At 36.3% G+C, this 22,643-nt stretch overlaps 1 protein-coding gene across 5 annotated transcripts in view; it reads left to right on the top strand.

The window, feature by feature from the left end:
* The window catches only part of LOC115622576 (serine/threonine-protein phosphatase rdgC), a 29,058-nt gene extending 8,842 nt beyond the window's left edge, over positions 1 to 20,216 (top strand). For 2 of the 5 annotated variants that reach the window (XM_030516555.1, XM_030516554.1), the window contains exons 3-14: positions 9,280 to 10,185; positions 16,124 to 16,251; positions 17,103 to 17,184; positions 17,257 to 17,381; positions 17,441 to 17,608; positions 17,675 to 17,878; positions 17,947 to 18,096; positions 18,161 to 18,226; positions 18,286 to 18,471; positions 18,543 to 18,950; positions 19,340 to 19,439; positions 19,498 to 20,216. In XM_030516555.1, coding sequence (XP_030372415.1) covers positions 9,915 to 10,185; positions 16,124 to 16,251; positions 17,103 to 17,184; positions 17,257 to 17,381; positions 17,441 to 17,608; positions 17,675 to 17,878; positions 17,947 to 18,096; positions 18,161 to 18,226; positions 18,286 to 18,471; positions 18,543 to 18,950; positions 19,340 to 19,439; positions 19,498 to 19,841 — 2,232 coding nt within the window. In that variant the 5' untranslated portion in view covers positions 9,280 to 9,914 and the 3' untranslated portion in view covers positions 19,842 to 20,216. Of the gene's footprint in view, positions 1 to 9,279; positions 10,186 to 14,997; positions 15,070 to 15,757; positions 15,790 to 15,827; positions 15,930 to 16,123; positions 16,252 to 17,102; positions 17,185 to 17,256; positions 17,382 to 17,440; positions 17,609 to 17,674; positions 17,879 to 17,946; positions 18,097 to 18,160; positions 18,227 to 18,285; positions 18,472 to 18,542; positions 18,951 to 19,339; positions 19,440 to 19,497 lie in introns of those variants that run through there. The other 3 variants (XM_030516558.1, XM_030516557.1, XM_030516559.1) reach the window with 3 other exon arrangements.
* Positions 20,217 to 22,643: the final 2,427 nt, after the last annotated feature.

Below are 22,643 nucleotides of genomic sequence, written 5' to 3'. Positions count from 1 at the left end.
ATATAATAATATAGTATTAAGAGCTCATGCACACAGTTGCCTAATCGATTCGTTTATTTATTTATTTATGTCGACAAACATTGACTGTCGACATAGGCGGAAAATATATAATAATTATAAAAGGCATTTAAGCTAGAAAAGTCTAAGAAGGAGAAATCTATGCAAATTACAATAATTTCTAATTAACGCCTCCGACCCGATGGGGAAATATTATTTGCGCTTCGGCTAGCTGTTTATATTGTTGAATATATTTTTGTTCATATTTGTTCGCGATATTTTCTGCTAGAGATGAATTATTTAATTTTAAATATTATCTATTGATATAGTTATTTTTCTTAGGGGTCTCTTTAATGTCATTGTTTGTTGAATAAATAAAAAAATAAATAAAAAAATAAATAAATATGTATTTAGCACATAAATTGATAGAATCGCATACGAGTATTATATCTTTGTTCCAACAACTTCTCTGCAATTGAGAACTTTAGGCATAGTTCGATGTTAAATTACATACAACATATCATTGCTATTAAATAACGAGCAGTTAATAAAAAAAATATCGAAAACAGCTTGCAATTCAAAACAAAATGAATTTTATAAAAATACATTTTTCGCCAATTTGAAATTTAATTATTTTCAAGTTTTTTAATGCAAAGTTTAAGGCAGAATTAAAAGTTTTACATGAGCTTATATTCGAATAGAATACATATGAAGAATATATACAAGTATACTCTGTGGGTAATAACAATTATGTGGGCTATATAACGAATTTGAATTTGAATTCATTTTTCCAAGATATTTTCAACATATACGACTTCTTTGTGATGACCAATAAATAGAAAGCAAACATAACATTAATTTATCTTCTTATGCAAATAAAGGAAGTGTATATATTACTATAATTAAGTGTGTGTTCTGTTTATCCTGCTAGAAAATAATGACATGCATTAAAAGTACAAAAAGGACACACATCATACCCCAATTTTGGGCATCATGCTTTAGTTTGCATGCCAATTGGGCCTGAGCCCCAGTCTGAGATTCTTACAGCGGCATCAAGCGAAAGCTTCCACACAATTTATTTCAATTACCCAAAGACCCGGGGTCACTTGCCGTTCTGCGACATTTTCACACCCATCGAGCATGCCCCAAAGAGACAAAGCCAAATGGTGATGAGAGCTTAGGCGCTTAAGCGCGGGGCTAGGTTTGCGTTTTAGCCGGCTCTATGCGATTAGGCGGAAGCTTATTTGCGGTCAAGGATACGCGTTGCTTATCCATCAGACTGACCGGCCATTAGTCGAGGCACAAACACAAATGCAATCTGTCAATTAAATGAAGGCTGGACAGTAGGCAGGCCTATGTACATACGAGTATATTTCAGGATGCGGGCGAAAATACTGACCACAATGCATGGAAATGAAAGTCATTTCCGCCAGTATAGCAATGACAAGTGCTTTTTCTTTTGTGGCATGGTCGAAAATGATTGTTGACTCAATTACGATAAATTGCATGTCAAGCTGTGAGACAATCAACAAATTTACTCACTAAAACGCTTCGCAAACAATGCTGGCAGCAGGTCCTGCCCCTCCTCCCTCTAGTTTTGGGGAATGCTGCACTTTGAGGAAAGTCCAGCGAGCTTGGATGACGCCAACTCTGCAGGATAGTTAATCATGCTCACTATGCAGGCCATTTGTCATTGGATTTTGTGCTCTCAATCCAATGCATACAAAGATAGCAAATAAATTCATGGTTTTATTCATCAGCAGACCATAAAATGCAGTTCTACTTGTATATACACATAGTAAGTACAAAGAAAGTGTTTTGCCAAATCAATGCGTGCACTCTGTTCTGCTTGAAAGCGAAATAAATTTGTTGCGATTTGTTTCCATTTGTATTGCGTTTACTTTCTTTTCTTTACTTCAATTACATACATTACATAGATCAATTATTATTAAAGCGTATTGCATTTCACATACGTACTTTCAAAACATTTAAGACTTTATGGACTGGAGCAAACTTTTCCATTTATTTCTATCCCTAAACGAAACTATGGTCCTTGGAGACGAGCCCAAACTCAATAATACGTAGGCAGTGAATACCCAAAAGTCAAGAAACAGAACCAACATTTTTTCTTTCTTTGTTGCCAATCTACCAAACCACTCAAAAAAAGTTTAGCTACAAAGCAAACAAAACGCCACAGAATTATGCAAAGTTAGGCCCACAAATAAATTGTAAGCCAAGGAAACGCAACCGCAGAGAAATACGAAAGGAACTTAAAGTAAATGAAAAAAAATGACCAAAACTCGTTTAACAAAAATTCAAACTGGAACTGACAAACACATTTTCACTTTGGCCAAATTGCATTTCGATAAAAGCCAGCCGAGGCCAGGTTCAAGGGCCGCATCTCTGTCTCGCATCCTGCGCGATTTTAACACAATTTCGTCGTCGTGTCGCCAGGGGATGTGGCGGCTGAGGTTCACTATCAGGCCGATGGCTGAGCTTTGCTTTATGTCATTGTCAATTTGTTGTTGCTTATTTGTTGCGAAGGTGTGCGTGTGGGAGCCATGATGAGAATAAAATGACGCCCCGCTAAAGCACAGTGGGCAAGCAACACTAGCTGCAGCTCGAAATTCCAAAGGAACTCACTTAAACACACTTCAAGGAAGTTAAAAAAATTCAAACAAAAAAAAAAAAACTTAGAAACGCCATATAGAAAAGTTGTTACGGAAAACAATATATTACGTATGAAAATCTAAAAAATTGAATAAAAGGAAAAGCAACAACTTCCTTCCTATGCATGATAATAAGCAGATTGTAATTGTTCTGAAATAAAATTAAAATTTTTTTATGAAATTGTTTAGTTTAACAAATACAGCTAATATTTACAAAATAAATTACTCTCAATAAAAATGTAATATTTAAAAGTTTTATTTAATTTAATTTACATTTGTGCAAACAGAATTTTAATAACTATAGCTTTAATAACAATTGTTGGTGCCTATGTTTGTAATTTCCAATTATACCCACTTCTATATGCCTGCTGACCCACAGTGCTGAGTAAAGGACGAGTACAGAGTCTAAAGGCAGTTCCTTTGACTTTGTGTGCCGCGCAGAAAATCACTTACGCGCCAGACGCGCGACTCGCGACTTGACTCTGTGTAAATTCTTCGCAAGGACAAACAAAAAAAAATAAAACGTGATTTTCTCAATTTTCCCCACTTTTTGCCAATTTTGCAAAATGTAATTGAATCATGCGCACCAATTTGCGTGACATGATGTCGAAATCAAATAACATTAATAGCTTGTTAAATTAATGGCCAAAAACTTATTCCATGAAAAAAGAAAAAACACGAATGTTGCCAGCCTAATTCGACGTTACCCCGGGCGATAATCATATTTTGGCATTGCCTAAGTCCTCTGATTTATCCAACTGAGCAGCAATGTTGTTCAGTTGACTGGAAAATTTTTTATGGGCTAAGCACGGACTTAGAACTGCTTAATGGTGGGCCAAAGCCTTAAGCCAGCATTTGTCTGCAATTAGTAGTTTGTTGTTGTCAAAACACTTTGAAATACATATATTAAGTTCCTTCTTTATAAAGTACGCAAGTATTTTGATAAACTGTGAAATCTGAGTCATTTCCATATCGACAATGCACAACAATCGGAAATTCTTTGCACTCCAGCTGGCTTGACAAACGCTTCAAATAGCTTTCGTTCTGTATCCCAGCCAGAGGCATATTCACAGCCCTGGGCAGCTGGAAAATTTATTTTTTTTTTTAAGAAAAGAGCTAAACACTTAAAAAAGGTCATTGAATATATTAATTATTCTCTTTCGTTCCATTCTCCTTTCCGTCGATGCCTCAATTTTTTTTTTAAGTTTATTCAAATTTATTCAATTGTAACACTCTGCTGTCTTCACTTTGATAAAGTTTTATATAAGCCCTACACTTAAAATAACATTCCTCTGCTTTCTCAGTTTAAATTTGTGATTATAAATTATGCATTTTTATCGTGTAATTATGTCTACAGAAATATGAATTGTTACTTACTTTTTGTTTATATTATAGTGGCTGAGTAAGCTTACATTATTGATTAAAATGCTTCATAGTAAGCGTGTCTTCTAACTTCTTTATTCTAAGCACAAAAAATGCGGATTATTATTTTATTTTTTTTTGCATTTTCAATATGAATTGATTTTATTTGACATACTTTTTTAGGGCTCTTAGATGACTGAAGCTTTTTGGAAATTGGGAAATTGAATTCTATATCGTCTGTTAAGGGATTTTCTACCTATTTCAGAAAAGATTTGCTGCCAAGCTTAAAGACACTAAAAAAATACAGAATGTATATTTATTAATAAAAGAGATCTTGGACGATAGCATTGTACCTTTGAAAAGTTGATTGACAGCAACACAAAAAAAGGCTAACATTTAAGGAAAAGATAAAGTCTACACTATAAGGCAGCCTTTTAGAGTCTTCAAGCACTTTATTATTTGAAATGAGACTTGCAATAAGTATTATATCACCTCAATTTATTTATGTTAATGGCTACTTTAATGCCATGTCACGCTTGTTTTTAATTTACGCTTCTTATGCCATAGTCGGAGATTAATACTTATAACCACATTTTGCAATTAAATTCAAGTTTGGGGCTACTTAACAGTCGAGCACTTTGCGAAAGGGTCTCCCACATACATACATACATACATACATATACACAGAAGCAACACACACACATTTACATACGAGTATAAACATTAGCATTTACGGTTGTCATTATGGAAGTTGTGGTTACATTTTTTACAGCCCAACAACCAAACCAGAAACGAAAGAGCTTAAACGATTAATCAATATTACCTGCCTCGTTTATGTTTCGGCATGGGGTTTTGTATTATGCGGCAACCGTAACCCTCCCGGTTGCCACCTCCCCTCCATTGTGTTCTAAGCGTTTAGAATTTTAATTTCACACTTTGTGGTTTTGCGCAATGCCACTGTATCGTTGGCTGTATGCGTGTGAGTGTGTGTGTGTGTGTGTGTGTGTGCTATATGGATATAGCTCAATCTGTCAAAGCTTCGTTTGTCTACTGAACTCCAAGTTGGCGGTCGGTTTCGCTGACTGGTTGTCGACAGACAACCTGACCAAACACAAAGGACCGAAGCTCGTCCAAGCGGTTCTGCGACTGTAACAGAGGCCACCACAATGGCTTTGGCCCGGGCAGAGGTAAAGGCAAAGGCACAGGCAAAGGCAAAGGCAAAGGAAAAGCCAGTAATCGAGCAAATCAAAAGCGGCATTGTCATGAACAGATATTCGTATACGGGTGTGTGTTCCCACATGGATGCCGTCGCTAGTTATGGCCATGAATAGTTAACATACATATAGCTTGTCCAGCATTTTTTTTGTTAGCTTTCTATCTTTTTCCTTCTCCATTTCCATTTTATGTTATTATTTTTTGTTTATGAAACATAAAATAATTTTACACTGATGGCCTTACTTACCCACAAGCGCAATTGTCGAGGCAAGCCCTGACATGAACATCTCTCTACGCATCTGCATTTATATAGATATGGATAGATGAATGTGTACATGTGTATGTGTGTGTCTATCTGTGTACACAAGAGCATCCAAAAATGAATATACAGACAGATGATGCTTGTTTCTGGACACGTCTGTTTGTGGCATTTGAATGTGTTTGCTACTTGATTCAGTATATAAATCCTTTTGTCATTTCATCATTTTGTTGTGCGGTCGCCTCATTGCCCCTGCCGCTTTTGTGCGTGGGTGACTGTGTTTTTTGTGCCACACTCAATTCACTCCATTCCTGATACCCACACAAATAAATATACCCACATATGTATAGGAACGTTTGTGGGTTTTGTTGGCGATGTATCTTTTGTGAAGCAGAACTAAGATGGGCTGTGAAGCTCCTTGTTCATGAATGAAAAACAAAGAGGAGTATATACTAAGTATATTTTTGTTAAATGTACAATAAGTACATATATTAAATATTAAAAAATGTAATGTGTGTTAAAGAAAAATGAAAGCCCCATTAAGTATACTACGAGTATACCCGATAGTCATGAAGAGTGGGTGCAGTCTTCAAAGGACTTAAATGCTATAAATACTTTTAAAAAACATAAATAAGTGGTGCATGGATCGAAGCATTTCAATAGGAAAATGTTTGTTTCATAAAAGACCCACACAATTATTAAAAAACAATAGTATGCTTAAATATGCTCGAGAGCTCAATTAAAGCACTTATTTTATTTGAGTTGTTGCCAAAAAATGTTCTTCAAAGATAACTTTTTAAAAGGAGGAGTAACATCTCTTAGCCAAGCCAAATTTTCGGTTAACAGTGAACAGAAGATAGCAAGAAATCCTTACAAATCATTACTCGACTACTAATTTATTAATAAAAAAAAATTGAAAAACATCATCAACATTATAAGTCATTTGAAAGAGCAGTGCTGAGCGGACTCAAACTGCTTCAAACAATTTTCCAGGCAATATGATTTTTTATTGGATAACTGAAGATGTGGAAGCACGAATTTTGACAGAGTTCAGAAGCTGAGGCAGACCTCACAAACCAAATAATTGTTGTTCTTAAATACTAATAGAACCTCAAGTAGGAGAACAGAGAACCTGGCACCATTAACTACATATATATTTAATGTCTGCTAAATAGCAATAGTTTTGCGAACTATCAATAAAGTAGTGTCAAAGTTTCCCTAATGTGCGTAATTTAAAGTGTGAGCTGTGAAATGAAATGAAATCATCTGAATATGGCACGTGTTGATGTCATATGCTCATTAATTTCCCTGGATTTAAAGCGACAATACACAATTCCCTGCGTCATTACAAACCAGCGAGCACTAGGGCCTCAGCCCCCATTGGCTCTTTTTCTGCAACATGGGGGCTGCTGTGCCTGTTAAAGCGGTTGAATCGGCTGAGAGCATTTTCGGCGACGAGGCGTAGCTTTATTTGCATAGCGGATTATTCAGTCGCAAATTAAACATCCGTATTTGCATAAAACATTCGCGCGTGTCAGCATCAGTCAACTTTGTTATACATGTGTATGTGTGTATGTATGTATGTATGTATGCATGTGAGTTAAAAATGGAAAACATAAAAAGACTGCATAAGCACACACATATACAAGTACTTGTATAGAGAACTCGCATATAGTTATTCCAAAGTTTCAGAAATAGTCGATGGGGGTGAGACATATGCACACACATACATATGTATATATACTCCTACATACATACGAGTGTACATGGCAAATATTCGATGCACATGGCCCACATCCCGCTGGCTTAGTGGCTTCGGTTTCATTTTTGTCTGAGTCTTTCACAAAGTGTGCAAAATTCCGTATGCGACAGACGCAGACATTTTGATTGGCCTGTTGGGGAAAGTCTGGATGTTGGGCACATTGGGACATGTTTTGAAACGAAATGTCAACGTAAACATTTAAATGCCAAATATCATGCTTCGCAAACGCTCGAACGCTCGAACGCTCGACTAACCCCAAGGCAAAAAGCATTTGACGAAAGGATAAGTATAGAAGGATGGTGTTGCGACGGCCAAGAGATTCTATATGCTTTTGGCAGCGGAAATCACTTTACATTCATTGCTCACGCAGCACAAGCCCAATCCTTCGATTAGCATCGAATATTATTTAAATTGTTTCTAGCCTGCATTTTAGTCTTTAGTTGGGACTGTGCATCAGCCCTAAACCCTCTCCAGCATCTGCCGTCATATGGACAGAGAAAAATCAATTTCAAAGGCGGTTTGTGTTTGTGTTTAACCCAAATCACGTTTGATTGTGTGTTTAATGTCATAAACACTGTTTCAAATTTCTGCTCGTTGGCAGTTTGTGTGCGCGACTTTGGATATGTACGGGTATGTATACAAGTATATAGTCCACGACGTGCTTTTCAACTCACAGCATTCGAACGGAATTCTAAATCGACTTTTATTTAAAATGTTCAATATTTATTTCACGCCCAGACCATTACTCATTAACTTGTTATCCTTACTCAGTTTTCTAAATGTTTTGAAATTTGATTTGATATGAACATGATTATCCTTTTCATATTCCAAATTATATAACAAGAGGAACAAATTGATGTGATTTGGTGGCTTCTCACCACTGCCTTCTAAGCAAAAGGTCTGCCGTACCACGAATAGTCCTTGACAGCTTTTGAATCGCTCTCAAGAGCCTAGCCTAGAATATACTAAGTGACACAGAAGTGGTTTGGGCGAGTGGGAGAATAAAACTGCCACCCATCTGCCCGTTCTGGCTATTATAAGCATCCTCTATTGTTTAAATCCGATAAAATGGAGAAGGTATCTACAGGCGGTGCTAGTTTCTTAATACTTATTTATAATCATGGAAGAGATGCTAAGAGTTTGAAACAATGAACTACCAATCTTCTAATCACGGTTGCCATCTATATATTGTATACTGTAATGTAATACATAGATTTTCTATATTTATATATATTTGGTTTTTGGTCGAGTGCTGTAATAATTTTTTACTTATATACATTTGGCTTCTCTGTGTATTTTTTGTGTAGCGTCAACTTTATTTGTCGATAAATAAAAATAATAAATACATAAATGAGCAAATTAAGTTTTTTTTAGTAACATTTCATAGCTCTAAGTGATACAAAAAAATATTTCTTTCATAGTGTTGTTTGTTTGTGGACCAAAGGCTAAACCGTAAATGGAAATTTAGGAGTAGTCCAGCAAGCAAAAAACTGCTTTGCGGAAAAACATTGTTTTCCCCCTCAACAGCTTTTCAGGTCTCGTGAAATTGGCAGATATATTTCGATATTGTAATGTTTTTTATTTAAGGTTAAGTTAATGCTGCAAATGTAATGCTGTGGACTGAATTTGGTGATATTTTAATCTAAAACAAACAATTAGATAAGCATAAGCCACCACTTACTTGTTAATCCTCGCTCGGAAAATATATTCTTAAGGTGCCAAACCTGTATGCACGGATTCAATGGTTATATTAAATATAGAAAAATCATCAAGGCGATGAGCTCATATTGAACAGAAATGTGTCTTCTTACTTATTCCATCTTAAAGTGAGTTCAACAAAGGCATTTATTTGTTTCCAGCTAAGTTATAGATTATGAAGGTGAATGGAGTTAATGTCTATATATTAGTAATTAGGTAACTGATACAATGTGTATTTGTCTTGATAAATACCTACAATTAACATCAAACCAATTATTATAGTTTTACTAAACCTTCCTTTCCTTATTTATTTTCAGCTGCCGAATGAAAACCAACATCCAATCAACGCGGCATAGATGCATATACTAGTACGTGTATATAGTATCTTAAGCAAACGCATTCAACTGAAATTTGTGTGGGAAACACTCGTATGAATAAGTAATAATATAGTAAAATCAATTTACATTAAAAGTGGAAGGTAAACAAGGTGGGCCAGTCGTGCGCAAAACATCCGCACCACACACACACACACACACACACACACACACACACACATACACTCACTGACAACGAATAGCGGGAGGGGAGGTGTGGCTAACGTATGTACTTGGTGGCAGGTAGACAGCGACTAGCAAATTACATTACTGTTTGATAGACGCGCAAAGTGAACCGCAAGCCAAACCAGAAGCCACACACGCGCAGCACCATACCATCCCAACCAATTCGACATAGACATCCACACACATCCAGGTTCCGTCCATATGTAGCTGGCGGCAAGGTCTGCAATTAGGCGGAAGAAGCGGCATGTAAAACGTGGGGTCGACATAGCTTCGAGATTCATGCAACGCCTGCGTGGCGCGTAGTTAAGGCGGCATCTCAGGTTACGCGGCTGTCACAGCGCCTGTCATTTTGAGTGTCATCCAGTGTCGTCGTCCGTTGTCCATTAAGCAACATGCTGCGCAGTTGTGTATGCCTGCGCAGCGAAAGCACCAAGCGGCGCAGCTCCTCCGTTGAAGACGCCTCCTCATGTCGGTCGTCGGAAATCGAGCGTGTGGGGGCCAGCATGCAAACGACCACATTGGGACCGAACGGGCAGCCACAACCGGTGGCGGCACAGACAACAACGCGCGCATCCAGTTTGCTGCAGCTCTTCCAGAGGAAAGGTTGGTGCAAGCACTTCCGCAAGCCACTGCGCGGCATGAGCGCATCGAGAGCTGAGAAAAGTGAGTATATATGCTTATATCTCGATATCCATATAAACCCCAACCTCTGTCATAGCTCATGGTTCATTCATGCTTTCGCCAAATTGCGCTGTCATGTTGTTGTAATGACGCATGGACATTTACAAGTGGCTTTGTAATTATACGTAATTGATATCACGCATACGTCACGTTGCCTGCTGCTAATTTGTCCTTTGAGCTGCTTTGGGGTGCCGTCTTGACATTTGCGTGCTTCCACCACATTCTGCGCCTTTTATGTAGCTATGCGTACTATGTATGTTTCCTTTCTGGGGGGGTACTTTCCCTATAATTGTGCGGATTAGCGAATTTGTAGCATACTTTCTGAAATGAAATGTACAGAAGTATATTAGGTTTGCGGGAGCTGAAAAATGTAACAGGCAGAAGGAGGCGTGGCAGACCCCACAAAGTATATATATTCTTGATCAGCATGACGACACGAGTCGATCTAGCCCTGTCTGTCTGTCTGTCCGTCTGTCCGTCTGTCAGTCTGTCCGTCTGTCCGTCCGTATGAACACCTGGATCTCAGAGACTATAAGAGCTAGAGACACCAAATTTTGCACAAAGATGCGTTATGTGTGTATTCTATACGAGTTTGTTTTATTTTTTTGATTTTCCCCCCCACTTCCCCCCTATGGGGGTTTTCCCGATTTTCGATTCGTATAATCGCCTATATCTCGGAGACTATAAGACCTAGGAACACCAAATTTTAGTCCCAGATGCCTTATGTGAATACGCAGAAAATGTATATTTTGGAATTTCCCTCCCTCCCCTCTCTACCCCACAAATCGTAACTCCCGTAATTCTTGGAATTTCGAACTAAAATTTTGCAAATACCCCCAGTTTGTAATTATGTGTCCGTATGCCAAGTTTCACTATGATAGACCGATTTACCAAGAAGTTATAGCCATAAATATATTTGCTGCTGCAGCGCTGCTCAAGCGCTGCCCGCGGCTGTTGTTGATGTTGCTGTTTGGTTGACTGCGAAAATGCTTACACAGACACGAATAGATGCGCATAGGCATACATACACTCACACAGACGCAATTGCTATGTAAATGTGCAATTATACACCCTTTACGTGAGTTCGAATACCGAGAGAGGTAAAATCGATCAAATTTTTTTTTTTATTTTCTTAATTTTTTTATTTTCTATAATTATTGTAAACATATGTACAGAGTATTTCAAAGTCGGGACACCCGACTTTAGCTTTTTTACTTGTTTCTTGAATAAATTTGTGTATTAAAGCTACCAATTGTTATTGTCTGCATTCAACTTGCTGAGGTTATTGCATTTAGACTTGTAGAGCTAATTATTAAATTATTATATGAGTTCAACTGCGAGTAAGCTTAGATTGTAATGTACAAGTAGAATGCGAATACCAAATGGGAAAAAATAAACAAGCATTTAGGGAAGGGTACTTTATTTATGTTCCATATTTTCATCAACTGAATGAAGTATATCTTATTTCTTGAATAAATTTGTGTTTTTTAAACTACCAATTGTTATAGCCTGCATTCAACATGCTGAGGTTATTGCATATAGATTTATAGAGCTAATTATTAAATTATTATATATGCGTTCAACTGCGAGTATGCCTGTTTCTTTCAAGCGTCAGATAAAAATCGAACAATACTTGTAGATTTTTATGGGACCAAAATTTGTATTATTTTTTAATTCTTTGATCACCAATATTGACAGCGAACGTGATTTTAGAAACATGGGAAACCTATATACAATATAGAAAAATGTACGATTTTAGAGATTCAATTGCACATTTTTATACTCTGTACATGAAATGTACAAGAGTATATTAGGTTTTTTGTATAGTCTCTAAACACATTTTGTACTTTCCTTCAATTAAGCGTGCAGAAGCATCTTAAATGATAAATGAAAAGCCACTAGTAACATTTTTATAAACAGATAATGTTGGCGCCATGCAGCGACGCAGTCAAGTTGTCATAATAAATAAAAATTAGCTTGGGGAATTGCGAGATTTAGTTAACATGTGCAGCTTCGGGTCCCAAAGCCAACACCCACACATGCAGAGACATCAACGGTAGCAGCAATATTGGCAGCGACAGCGGCAGCAACAATGACAACAAGGACAACAGTCACTTATGGCAGTGTCATGGCGATGTTTCTTGCCCTGCTCAAGACGTTGGCCATAACACCCACCTCCCCGCATCCACTTATGGTACATTTGTGGGTTGAATATGGTTCTGCTAGGATAGTGCAGAGTAACCAGTGTTTGCATCCATGCATAATTATATTTCAGGTCTGTAAGCATATGCTAGATCCTAATGCTTGTAGACTCGAAAGTTGCCCTCATCAGCGGCCAAAGTAATAACGTCGAACGTAGTTTTAAGATAGAGCAGGCATTGATAGCTAAGTTCTATCAAAAATGACAAGGAAATTTAATAGAGTTGTCCAAATACATTACGAACTATTCATCACTAATATTTAATTGATTTCTTGTTTATTGTGTTAAGAACTATAATATTTTTGCTTAATTTGTTATACTCTTCGTGCTATAATTACATTTGTAAATGATGTTTTTATTAATTAGTTTTTGATCTTGTGGCTGAAATGCTGATCAGCTACAGTTAAACAGGAAAACAATTCGCCTCTGTGCACTGAGTCTATCAAAGTGCTATTGTTTTATAGAATAGTATGACCAATCAACTATCTTGATTACTCAGTAATTACTTTTTAGAATTATACCACAAAAAACCAACAGTCAGGTTTTTTGCAATTATGTAATTTTCAAAGAGCATTTCTTTTTTTAGTTTTCAATCAAAACTACAGCAATGCTAGAGAAACAAGTTCATCAGTTTTTTAATCAACTTCATACATTAAAATCTCTTCTCTGGAAAAAATGCATACGTATTTAATCATCAGATTTTCATTGTTTATTATTAAATATTTATATAATTGCAAAATCTATGAAACAAATTTCTTTTACACTTAATTGCGAAATCAATAAAATATTAATGACAATGCCAGGCTACACCTTTAATCAAAATAGACCTCGATTTTGTACTTTAATTGAATCAATAATAATAGTCTTCTTCTTAATATTTATGTGTTAATCAATGTCCGGTTTGCTTGTTTGAGAAAACTTTATTCATTATTTACATTTGAGATTAAAGTTCCTTTAAATTGTTCATCTAAGTGCATTTTCCCAGTATGTGTCTACAAGTATGTGAAAGTAACAAAAAGTTGAGCTCTTAGCACCTAGAAGTGAACTTCAGTTATGCTTATTAATGTAGTGTATAGTAAGCGTTGAAACGCCACACGCAATCGAACAAAAGCCCGATAATTACATTAATTAAAAGGACTTTAGCGCTAATGGACAAAACTTGGTGGTGCATAAGTATTCAACGAAAGTTCCAATAAGTTCCAATAAGTAAAATAAGGAATACTTGTATGTCGAATGGAAACACTTTGACTTAGATATGTTTTTGATTAAAAAGTTTAGTTTTGTGGGGACAGCAAAGGGAAGTTTCCATGTTGGTGATGGCAGGCGACAATCATTCCCGGTACACTCGCATACAGTTTATGTTTAGCTTGCCACACAATAGAGTGCGTCATGCCCGTCCCCCTTTACCTTTTGTAACTACAATGCGCTAACTGTATTTATTATTACAATTTGTCCTACAAACAATACAAGTGGTTACATGAACTGACTTGCCAATAGCCAAGCAGACACTCAGACAGATAGATACCCACACAGGCACAGTGAGGCAGTCTGACACGACGGACCGCCATTAGCACAAAAAAACACACACACACACACAAAGTAGGAAAGGACAGTGACGAAGAGCGAAGGGCGAAGAGTATGGAAACGCGATTGGGGGTAAATCCATAGCCGTAGCCGTAGCCACTGCCAGTCGCATAATTGAGGCGTGCCGGAGGGGCGGCTGGAGCTGGGGTAGAAAAAATCGAAGACAACTGTTAACACAAAGCACAATGAACGAAAGCACGTCAGTCTAATGTTGAATTTCGCGTGCACAACAGCAACAAAAGTAAATCGAATAGCGGAATCAAAAAAGAAACGCTCCTTTCCCCCACAAAAATTCTTAAATATTTTTCAGCTAGCTACGCTTTAAATTTTACGTTTCGAAATTAAAGAGAGTCCAAAAAACACAGGGCACTTAAGTAAACAGTTTGCGCGTTCAAGTGAAAAGATTGGAGCCCTTTAAAAAGTTGTATGGGTTGCATCAGTGCGAAAAAAAAGGCAAAGGCTCAATCCCAAATAGAAAAAGATAACGAAGCCTTAAGAAGTGTGTATTAAAAATTGCGCCTATCGAAGATTAACTCTTTTTTTTTAATTTGTTATTACGATTACAAATAACATTTTTAAATTTATTGGCACTTGCAGTTATTTTTTTCTTTCTTTCGTTGTCGCAGTCTCTTTTCTTCTGTTTGTAAATAATTGACACTGTGTTTTGAAATTTTCTGATGTCGTCGCTTTAAATTTCACAGATTCCCAGATTTCCAGTGAAAGTTTGAAAATCAATAGAGTCATCACTAAAATAATACAAGTTCAATCCGATGTCGAAATTTGGTGAACAAACGAAGAACTAATGGGTTTCCTCAATTTGAGGAGAAAAAAGTTGAAACAGCCCGAAATAGATAAGCAAGAGCAACTGATAAGAAGTGTGTGTTAAAACATTGGTAACAAACAAACCTATCGACGCTTCTATATTAGCATCCCATAAGATAGGAAAGCATTGGCTTTACTTCGCCCTAGCTATTTAGACATCACACTCGCTCTTCCCAAATTGGTTAAAAAGTTACTTATAAGCAGTGCTTCTCTTTTTAAATAATTGACTCAAACTTAAACATTATGGATGAGAACGGCAAGTAATTCTAACTCAAGTCGACTGCCCAAAACCCTACCGCTATTCAATTTCCCAATCACAATCATGCATTGGCCTTGACACGCATAGCAATTGAATCGATTGGATTAACGTTTGATAGCAAAAATAATCTACTGGCTATTTCAGTTGCACTTACAAGGTTGTCATTATACATTTAGACATGGTGTATGGTGTCTAATAATAAGACTGGTAGAAGGGCAGCAAGACCAGACGTTGACCTTTCGGAGGCGGGCTCAGCCAAATGGCAATCATTTCGTGACGGGGAGACATATGAACATCTGACAGTGGGATCATTGAACTAACCGATTCAGTTACATTTCTCCCCCCTTCTATATCCATTCTATGGATGCAAGATAATTTCATTTTTGTTTCGATATAATGCCAGTATTTTTTGTAACAACTCTTCAGACATTCACGCATATTTGAATTCATCTCTGGCATTCACTTTGATTCAATTTGCATAGTTCATCTGCATAAGAAATAAAAATGTGCGACACCCAAGCAGATAAAATGAAAGTGACTTTTCGAATGAGTGAGTAAACGACATATTTCACATCATGTACTTGTATGTGTAACTTGATTAATGTACATATATCCATAAATATGTATGTATATAAATATAAATATAAATACATATGTTTGTTGCTTTGGCTTGATTCCATGCTGCACAGCTGCGTTTTCCCAAGAATTTGGCTTTCCTTGTGTACGTACATAAATTTAATTTGTACTTTGACATCAGCTGCATTCCTAACTCAAGTCATTCAAGCATTACGACGCTTTTCAACATAACTGTATTGAATGCTTTACAGCTTTCGGCTTGGATGGGGGAGTTCGAGTGAATGAGTAAGCGATTGAATGAATAATACGAATAATACTATAATGCTAGGTGAACTGCATTGAAGGCTTTCGAATTAAAAACACTTTCACTTTCAATATCATTTAAAAATCTCGCACCAATATCCAAACTGTCCAATACGTTAAACTGAACGTATATTCCAACGATAAAATAATATACCATATCTACATCTTTATTTCAGCAATAAGAGCGGCAATATTCATTCAAAAATGGTATCGTCAACATCAGGCACGCCGCGAAATGCAAAAACGCTGCAATTGGCAAATATTTCAAAACCTCGAGTACGCCAGCGAACAGGACCAGGCTGAGGTACGTTTTACATAATATGTATGTTTTGCTTTCAAGTGACTAACTAGTTTGTGTGTTTAACTTTTTTGTCTGCGAGTATGTGTGTGTGTGTGTGTGTTGTGACCGGAAACTTAGAAGGTTGCCAAGAACACGTTCGCCGGTCAGTAGTTGCATTTATAAAGATTCAAAAGTCGATATAATAATACATATAGTAGTATGTGTATGAATGAATGAACGAATTTTTCAATTGAAGCGTAAAAGTCGCATGACTTTTTTGCGGCAACCTCGATACACAGTCGTGTATCCAATGGGTTTAGAATTATAAAATTTTTAAATTCCGATAGTTTATACATTTTGAGTGAAAGTTCAAAGATATGAAATGATTATATTTTTAACTTTTTTTTAGCTTTTTCCTTTATTGGAATCTTAAAAATATATGAAAATATTATGAATTGTATGCCAACATCTTTAGTTTGATCAAAATCGGAGAACTATATCATACAGCAGTCATATGAATGATTAGCACGGCAATATTTATTTTAGTTGATAGGCTGTGCCTGGAACATTTTGGGTCCAGGGTATTTATTTTGTGAGAGTTCTGAGAGATCTTACAATCAATTTCTGACCCGTCTATAAGGTTAAAAGTATATCAATTCTTAATTTTTTTCATACTTGTATAAACGTAATTTTGAATACCATTTTGTGATCATAATACTATATTACATTTGATTTGCTTATATTTGCGATTTAAAGTTCTGCTTAAAATTTAAACTGAAATGAAACAAAATGCTTTTTTAGTTTAATTTACAACCATTTACTATTTATTATTATTTTATTACTATTTTACCTATTTCCATCTTGTTCGTTTACAGCTGTATAAATTCTTCAATGATCTCATTAAGAATATGCCCCAAGCTGCTGCCACAGGGAACAAATATCACCAAAATTCCAGAAGTGAGTTAACTAACCCGATAAGTTCCCTAGTTAAGTTCCACCCCATATGCGAATTTCCCCCATTACTTGCAGTCTCAATTTTAGAAGAAGACGGTGAACTTGTGGAGGAAGCTGGTGATATTGTATCGACCAGAATAGAATTGCCAATTACAAAGAATGATATAGATCGCTTGATTGATGTCTTCCGTAAAAAGAAGGTATGTGGCAATATACTCGCTATTACTATACAAAATATATAATTGAGTGTTGTTTGCAGGGCAATCGTCTACATCCAAAATATGTGGCGATGATATTACGCGAGGGAGCGCGATGCCTGAAACAGATGCCAAATATTGTGATGGTATCCACGGCAGTGTCGCAACAAGTCACAGTTTGTGGGGATCTGCATGGCAAGCTGGATGATTTGCTTGTGGTGCTCTATAAGGTAGAATATTCACTTCTATGTTTGGATGATGAACAATTTTTTGAAATGAAATTAATGTGCTTTTAGAATGGTCTGCCATCGACTTCCAATCCATATGTATTCAATGGAGACTTTGTGGATAGAGGCAAGAAGGGCTTAGAGGTTCTTCTGCTTCTACTCTCCCTTTACTTGGCATTTCCCAATTCGGTCTTCTTGAATCGCGGCAATCACGAAGATAGTGTAATGAACGCACGCTATGGTTTCAGCCGTGAAGTGGAGTCCAAATATCCAGTAAAATATAACCATTAACTTTTCGCATAGTATATTCGACTCTACTTGTAGTATATTCTCTTCTTTAGCGCAATTACAAACAACTACTGTTGCTAATTGATGAGGTTTATCGATGGCTTCCACTCGGTTCCGTGCTAAATAGTCGGGTGCTTATCGTACATGGCGGTTTCTCAGATAGCACGAGCTTGGATCTAATCAAAAGCATTGACAGAGGAAAGGTAAACACAAGTTTCTACATTTATTCATCGCTTTCATATCACAATATAATGTTGAACTTCTTAGTATGTGTCGATACTACGACCACCAGTAACGGATGGCGAACCTCTTGACAAGACGGAATGGCAACAGGTTTGTTAAAATCAGCTAAGCATCGAAGAACTGTCATAGCAGCCATTTATTTCCTCTAGATTTTCGACATCATGTGGAGTGATCCTCAGTCCATGCAGGGCTGCAAGCCGAATACGTTGCGTGGTGCTGGCGTTTGGTTCGGACCGGATGTAACGGAAACTTTTCTTAAGCGACACCGTCTCAACTATGTAATACGGTCGCATGAATGCAAGCCCAATGGTCACGAGTTTATGCACGACAATAAGGTAATTGGGTTTGGCATAAATTGGACATATACTTGTATATATATAGAGTGACGGAATTCTTCTCCACATAGGTCATTACGATATTTTCGGCCTCCAACTACTATGCCATGGGCTCTAATAAGGGAGCGTATATGCGTCTGAACAATCAGCTAATGCCCCATTTTGTGCAATACATATCGGCGGCATCACAAACAAAACGCCTCTCCTTCAGACAACGCATGGGCATTGTGGAGAGTTCGGCACTGAAGGAATTGGCTGTACGCATGCGGGACCATCGCGATGAATTGGAATTGGAGTTCCAGAAGTGTGATCCCGATGGCTCAGGTCACATAACTATCTCGAAATGGTGTTGTGTAATGGAGAGTGTCACTAAATTGGGACTGCCTTGGCGTTTATTGCGGGACAAATTGGCACCCGGCACCGATAGCCAAAGTGTTAACTATGTCACAACCTTGGACTTGCTGGACACTGATGTGATCGTAAGTATCCCCGAGAAATTGTACCTATGCTTTTATAAATAGAAAAGGAGGTGTAGGAGAGGAATGTAGTCCTCCTTCTGTCCGTCAGTTTAAATGAACCCAAGGATCTCGGAAAACTTGGGTGCTTAAGGCACCAAACCTGGTAAACAGGCTTATGTCGAAAAAGGGCAAGTTTCTAACACTTGTATACATATTTACTTAATGGCATAAAATATTCAATAACTGTACTCTAAATTTTAAACATCAACCAATTCCCATGAACTTCACTTGGAAAAATATTTTAAAATTTAATACATATAAAATCAAATATGTTGCAATCTATAGGCAGATTATATAAGATCAATTATTTTATCATTAAACTCACTGAAATTCTTTACATTCTCATAAAGATGGAAGCCGAGGCAGATGGCACAACAGTGATGGACGCCTTGTATGCCAATAAGAGCAGTCTTGTTACCATTTTCAATATTATAGATGCTGATAATTCAGGTATTTGTATAAAGAATATCTTACACATGTGGAATGATTCAAAATTTCACCAATATAGGCGAAATAACGTTGGACGAGTTCGAAACAGCTATTGATTTGTTGGTAGCTCACATGCCCGGTGTTTATTCGAAGGAGGAGATGTTGGAAAAATGTCGCATGATGGACCTCAATGGCGATGGCAAAGTGGATCTGAATGAGTTTCTGGAGGCGTTCCGGTTAAGTGATTTACATAGAAAACAGCAACAGGAAGAGGATATGCGCCGCCGTTCGACACATCGAACCATTCAGAATCCCTCGGATAGTGTTACTAAGTTGGCCAATGCAATATCGAAAAATACTGCGGTCGTTGAACAGGATATAGATCCCACTGACTGCGAGGCAGACGCTGTTGATCCAAAGTAATTATGTATTCATTTCCAACTCCTCAACTCGACTCCAATATTAGCACCAGCTTTACTATAGAGGCATATTTTTGTGCAGCTCGAACAACATTTTATATTCAATACTTTTAAGGTTAAAGATCAATTTTCCTAAAATACTATTGTGTCGCCGTAACAAATCCATATTTATTAACATATATATAGCTTTAAGTATTCCCCTCTCTTTATCCTATACACACAATTATGTACATATTCATATACATATATACTGGTTTTGTCCAAATAAAATGTTTTAATTATTTATACAAGTATAACAAGAAAGATCTCTCAAAAAACACTCGGATGTTAATTGGCTTTTTCTTACAACTACCTTCTCATAATAAATAATTATCAATATGAAGAGCACTAACTGTCATTTCCACTTGCATTTGTATATTTTGTATAATTTTTAAGCAAATTTACACAAATGTTTATTGTTATTACGATTATTATTACCTTTAACTTGTACCTATAGATAAGTTTTTAAGTAAACAAAATATTCATATTTCTTTAGTGGCATAATTGGCAGTGAATTGAAAGAATTGTCAAACAGATTTCTAAGCTTTATACGATTTGAAGATTAAATCTAAAAAACTCTCCGAAGCCATTGTTTAAGCAACCAAAAATATTCTTTAACTAATCAGAAAAGAACATTGCGGGCGCAGGAAAAACGACGAAGCTTTATTCTACCATATGTATCTGGCAAAAATATATATAAATTTACTAAAAATATATATACACATATAACCTAATAATATAATCAGATAAAACAGAGGGATCAAAAGTAAGCCGCATTCTGAGTATCGTGTTGTATTCAAATGATTAAAAATGTATCCAAAAAGATGGGCGTTTGTATTTTAATCCATGATTTATGCGTCATAAGAGGTGTCAATTGTACTTTGACCAAAATAAATATATAAACTATATATATTGTGAATGTATCGATGTGTGTACTTAAAAATTAAAAATCCTAAAGAAATACTCGTATGTACCTCTAGGTTTCGCCTAATTGTTTGTTTCTAAAAGCAAACAAAAGATGCATGTATGTATGTTTGTTGATTTGTATAATCTTTTTCTAAGCTTGCAACATACCAAAATTTATAGGTTCAACAATAAATTATAAATAAAATTGGAATGAAAATGAGATTTTTAATGAATGCTTACATGAATATAGAAATCTGTACCGAATTCGGGAGCATTTTTTATTATGTCACAATAAATTTTTATAATAATCAAGGAATTTCAAATCAAAACAGACCTACTGATAATAAGCTTGATTTTTTACAGTGTTTTATTATAAATATATGCTTAGATATCAACATTACAATTAATAATTACCAAAGCAAATGGGCGCGATAGGACCAATAACTCTAGCCCAGGCCAGCAAGGTTATAAGCGAAATCGTATTAATTAGTTAAGTCATTAATAACTAAACTAAATGGTTTACATGTTTTAGTCATTCTATGCATATGCTTACAAATTTAAACAAAATAAATAACATTTTAACAAGCATTCCAAACTGCGAAATAAAACCTTACTCTTTCAGTCTTTTACAAATTAAATTTGCAGATGTATTTTTATTTATATAGAAATTAATACGTTCGTTTTATCTCAGCCATAGATATTGTTTGTCAATATCGAAAACCAATTAAATAATATTCTTTCTTGGCATCAAATCTTAAAATCTACTTTTACAAAAATCCTTCCCAAACAATAGTACGTAGTATGCTTTTCAAAAAAATTAAAATGCATTAGTTTAATAGTTTCTAAACTCAAAAAAAAAAAAAAACAGCTCTCATTCGGGTTTTAAGCAAAATTTCAAATGTGTAATGGCGAAATTTGCTAGATACGTCTTTCCGAAGGCAGCGCCAGAATATTTAAGCAACTCAATCGATAACCTACTTCATCAAATTGATAAAAGTGATCGCAGGACTTTTGCTTGGCCAACAGCTAAGACCAACTCTTGCACAAAAACGACTTTGTGTAAAAGAAAGCCGAAAAAGTGTGGCGATGTTCCGCTAACTAGGACACAATCCAGCCTAATTGAGACTTACTTAAAAAATGAATACATTCAAAACAAAGAGCGCGAAAAGCAATCGTTCTTTAGTCTTCTCGATGCCTCGCAAAGCGATTCGTTGTCTAGGGGATTGCTAAGGGAAACAAGTTCCTTTGAGGCATCACTGCGAAAGAAGAGCATTCAAGTATCATCATTTACCGATCCATATATTGCACGATCGCAGGGAAAGAAATCATTACACAATATTAAGCAGAGCTGCTCAAATAGTGCTAACGAGTTTTTGGAAGGGACTGCTCTCGCTAAGACATCGAGCCATGCTTTTAAAAAGGATAGCCAAAAAGAGTTTCTTCCCAATAAACAAAACAAGATTGAAGCACATTTGCACAACAAAGCTTGCAGATATGTTTATAAAACCGGCGAGGATAAAAATGAGTTCCTACAGTACGATCAGCGAGGCGAAAAGGTGACAAATGATGCCCCGAAATATAAAAATGAATGTCTACTAAATGGACAAAAAGGCGGCAAGAAGGTCTGTAAAAAATATAGCATAAGTTCAAGCGAATTATTCAGACAGGCACTGCAAAATGGAGACATTAAAATCATAAATATTTTTCAAGTCCCATCTAAAGGCCAAAAGCGAAGCAAAAAGGCAAAAATATCGTCTCCTGCGGCGAGTTTTGTTATTCGCATGACTGATGAAATATCTCTTAGTTCTACGTGCATCTGTCCTCCAACAAAGCATAAAACCAAGAAGAAGCATATCAATCA

Source organism: Scaptodrosophila lebanonensis, unplaced genomic scaffold (assembly GCF_003285725.1).
Source record: "Scaptodrosophila lebanonensis strain 11010-0011.00,11010-0021.00 unplaced genomic scaffold, SlebRS2 tig00000043-arrow-pilon, whole genome shotgun sequence".
NCBI lineage: Eukaryota > Metazoa > Arthropoda > Insecta > Diptera > Drosophilidae > Scaptodrosophila > Scaptodrosophila lebanonensis.
This window is presented reverse-complemented; position numbering and strand designations above follow the sequence as displayed.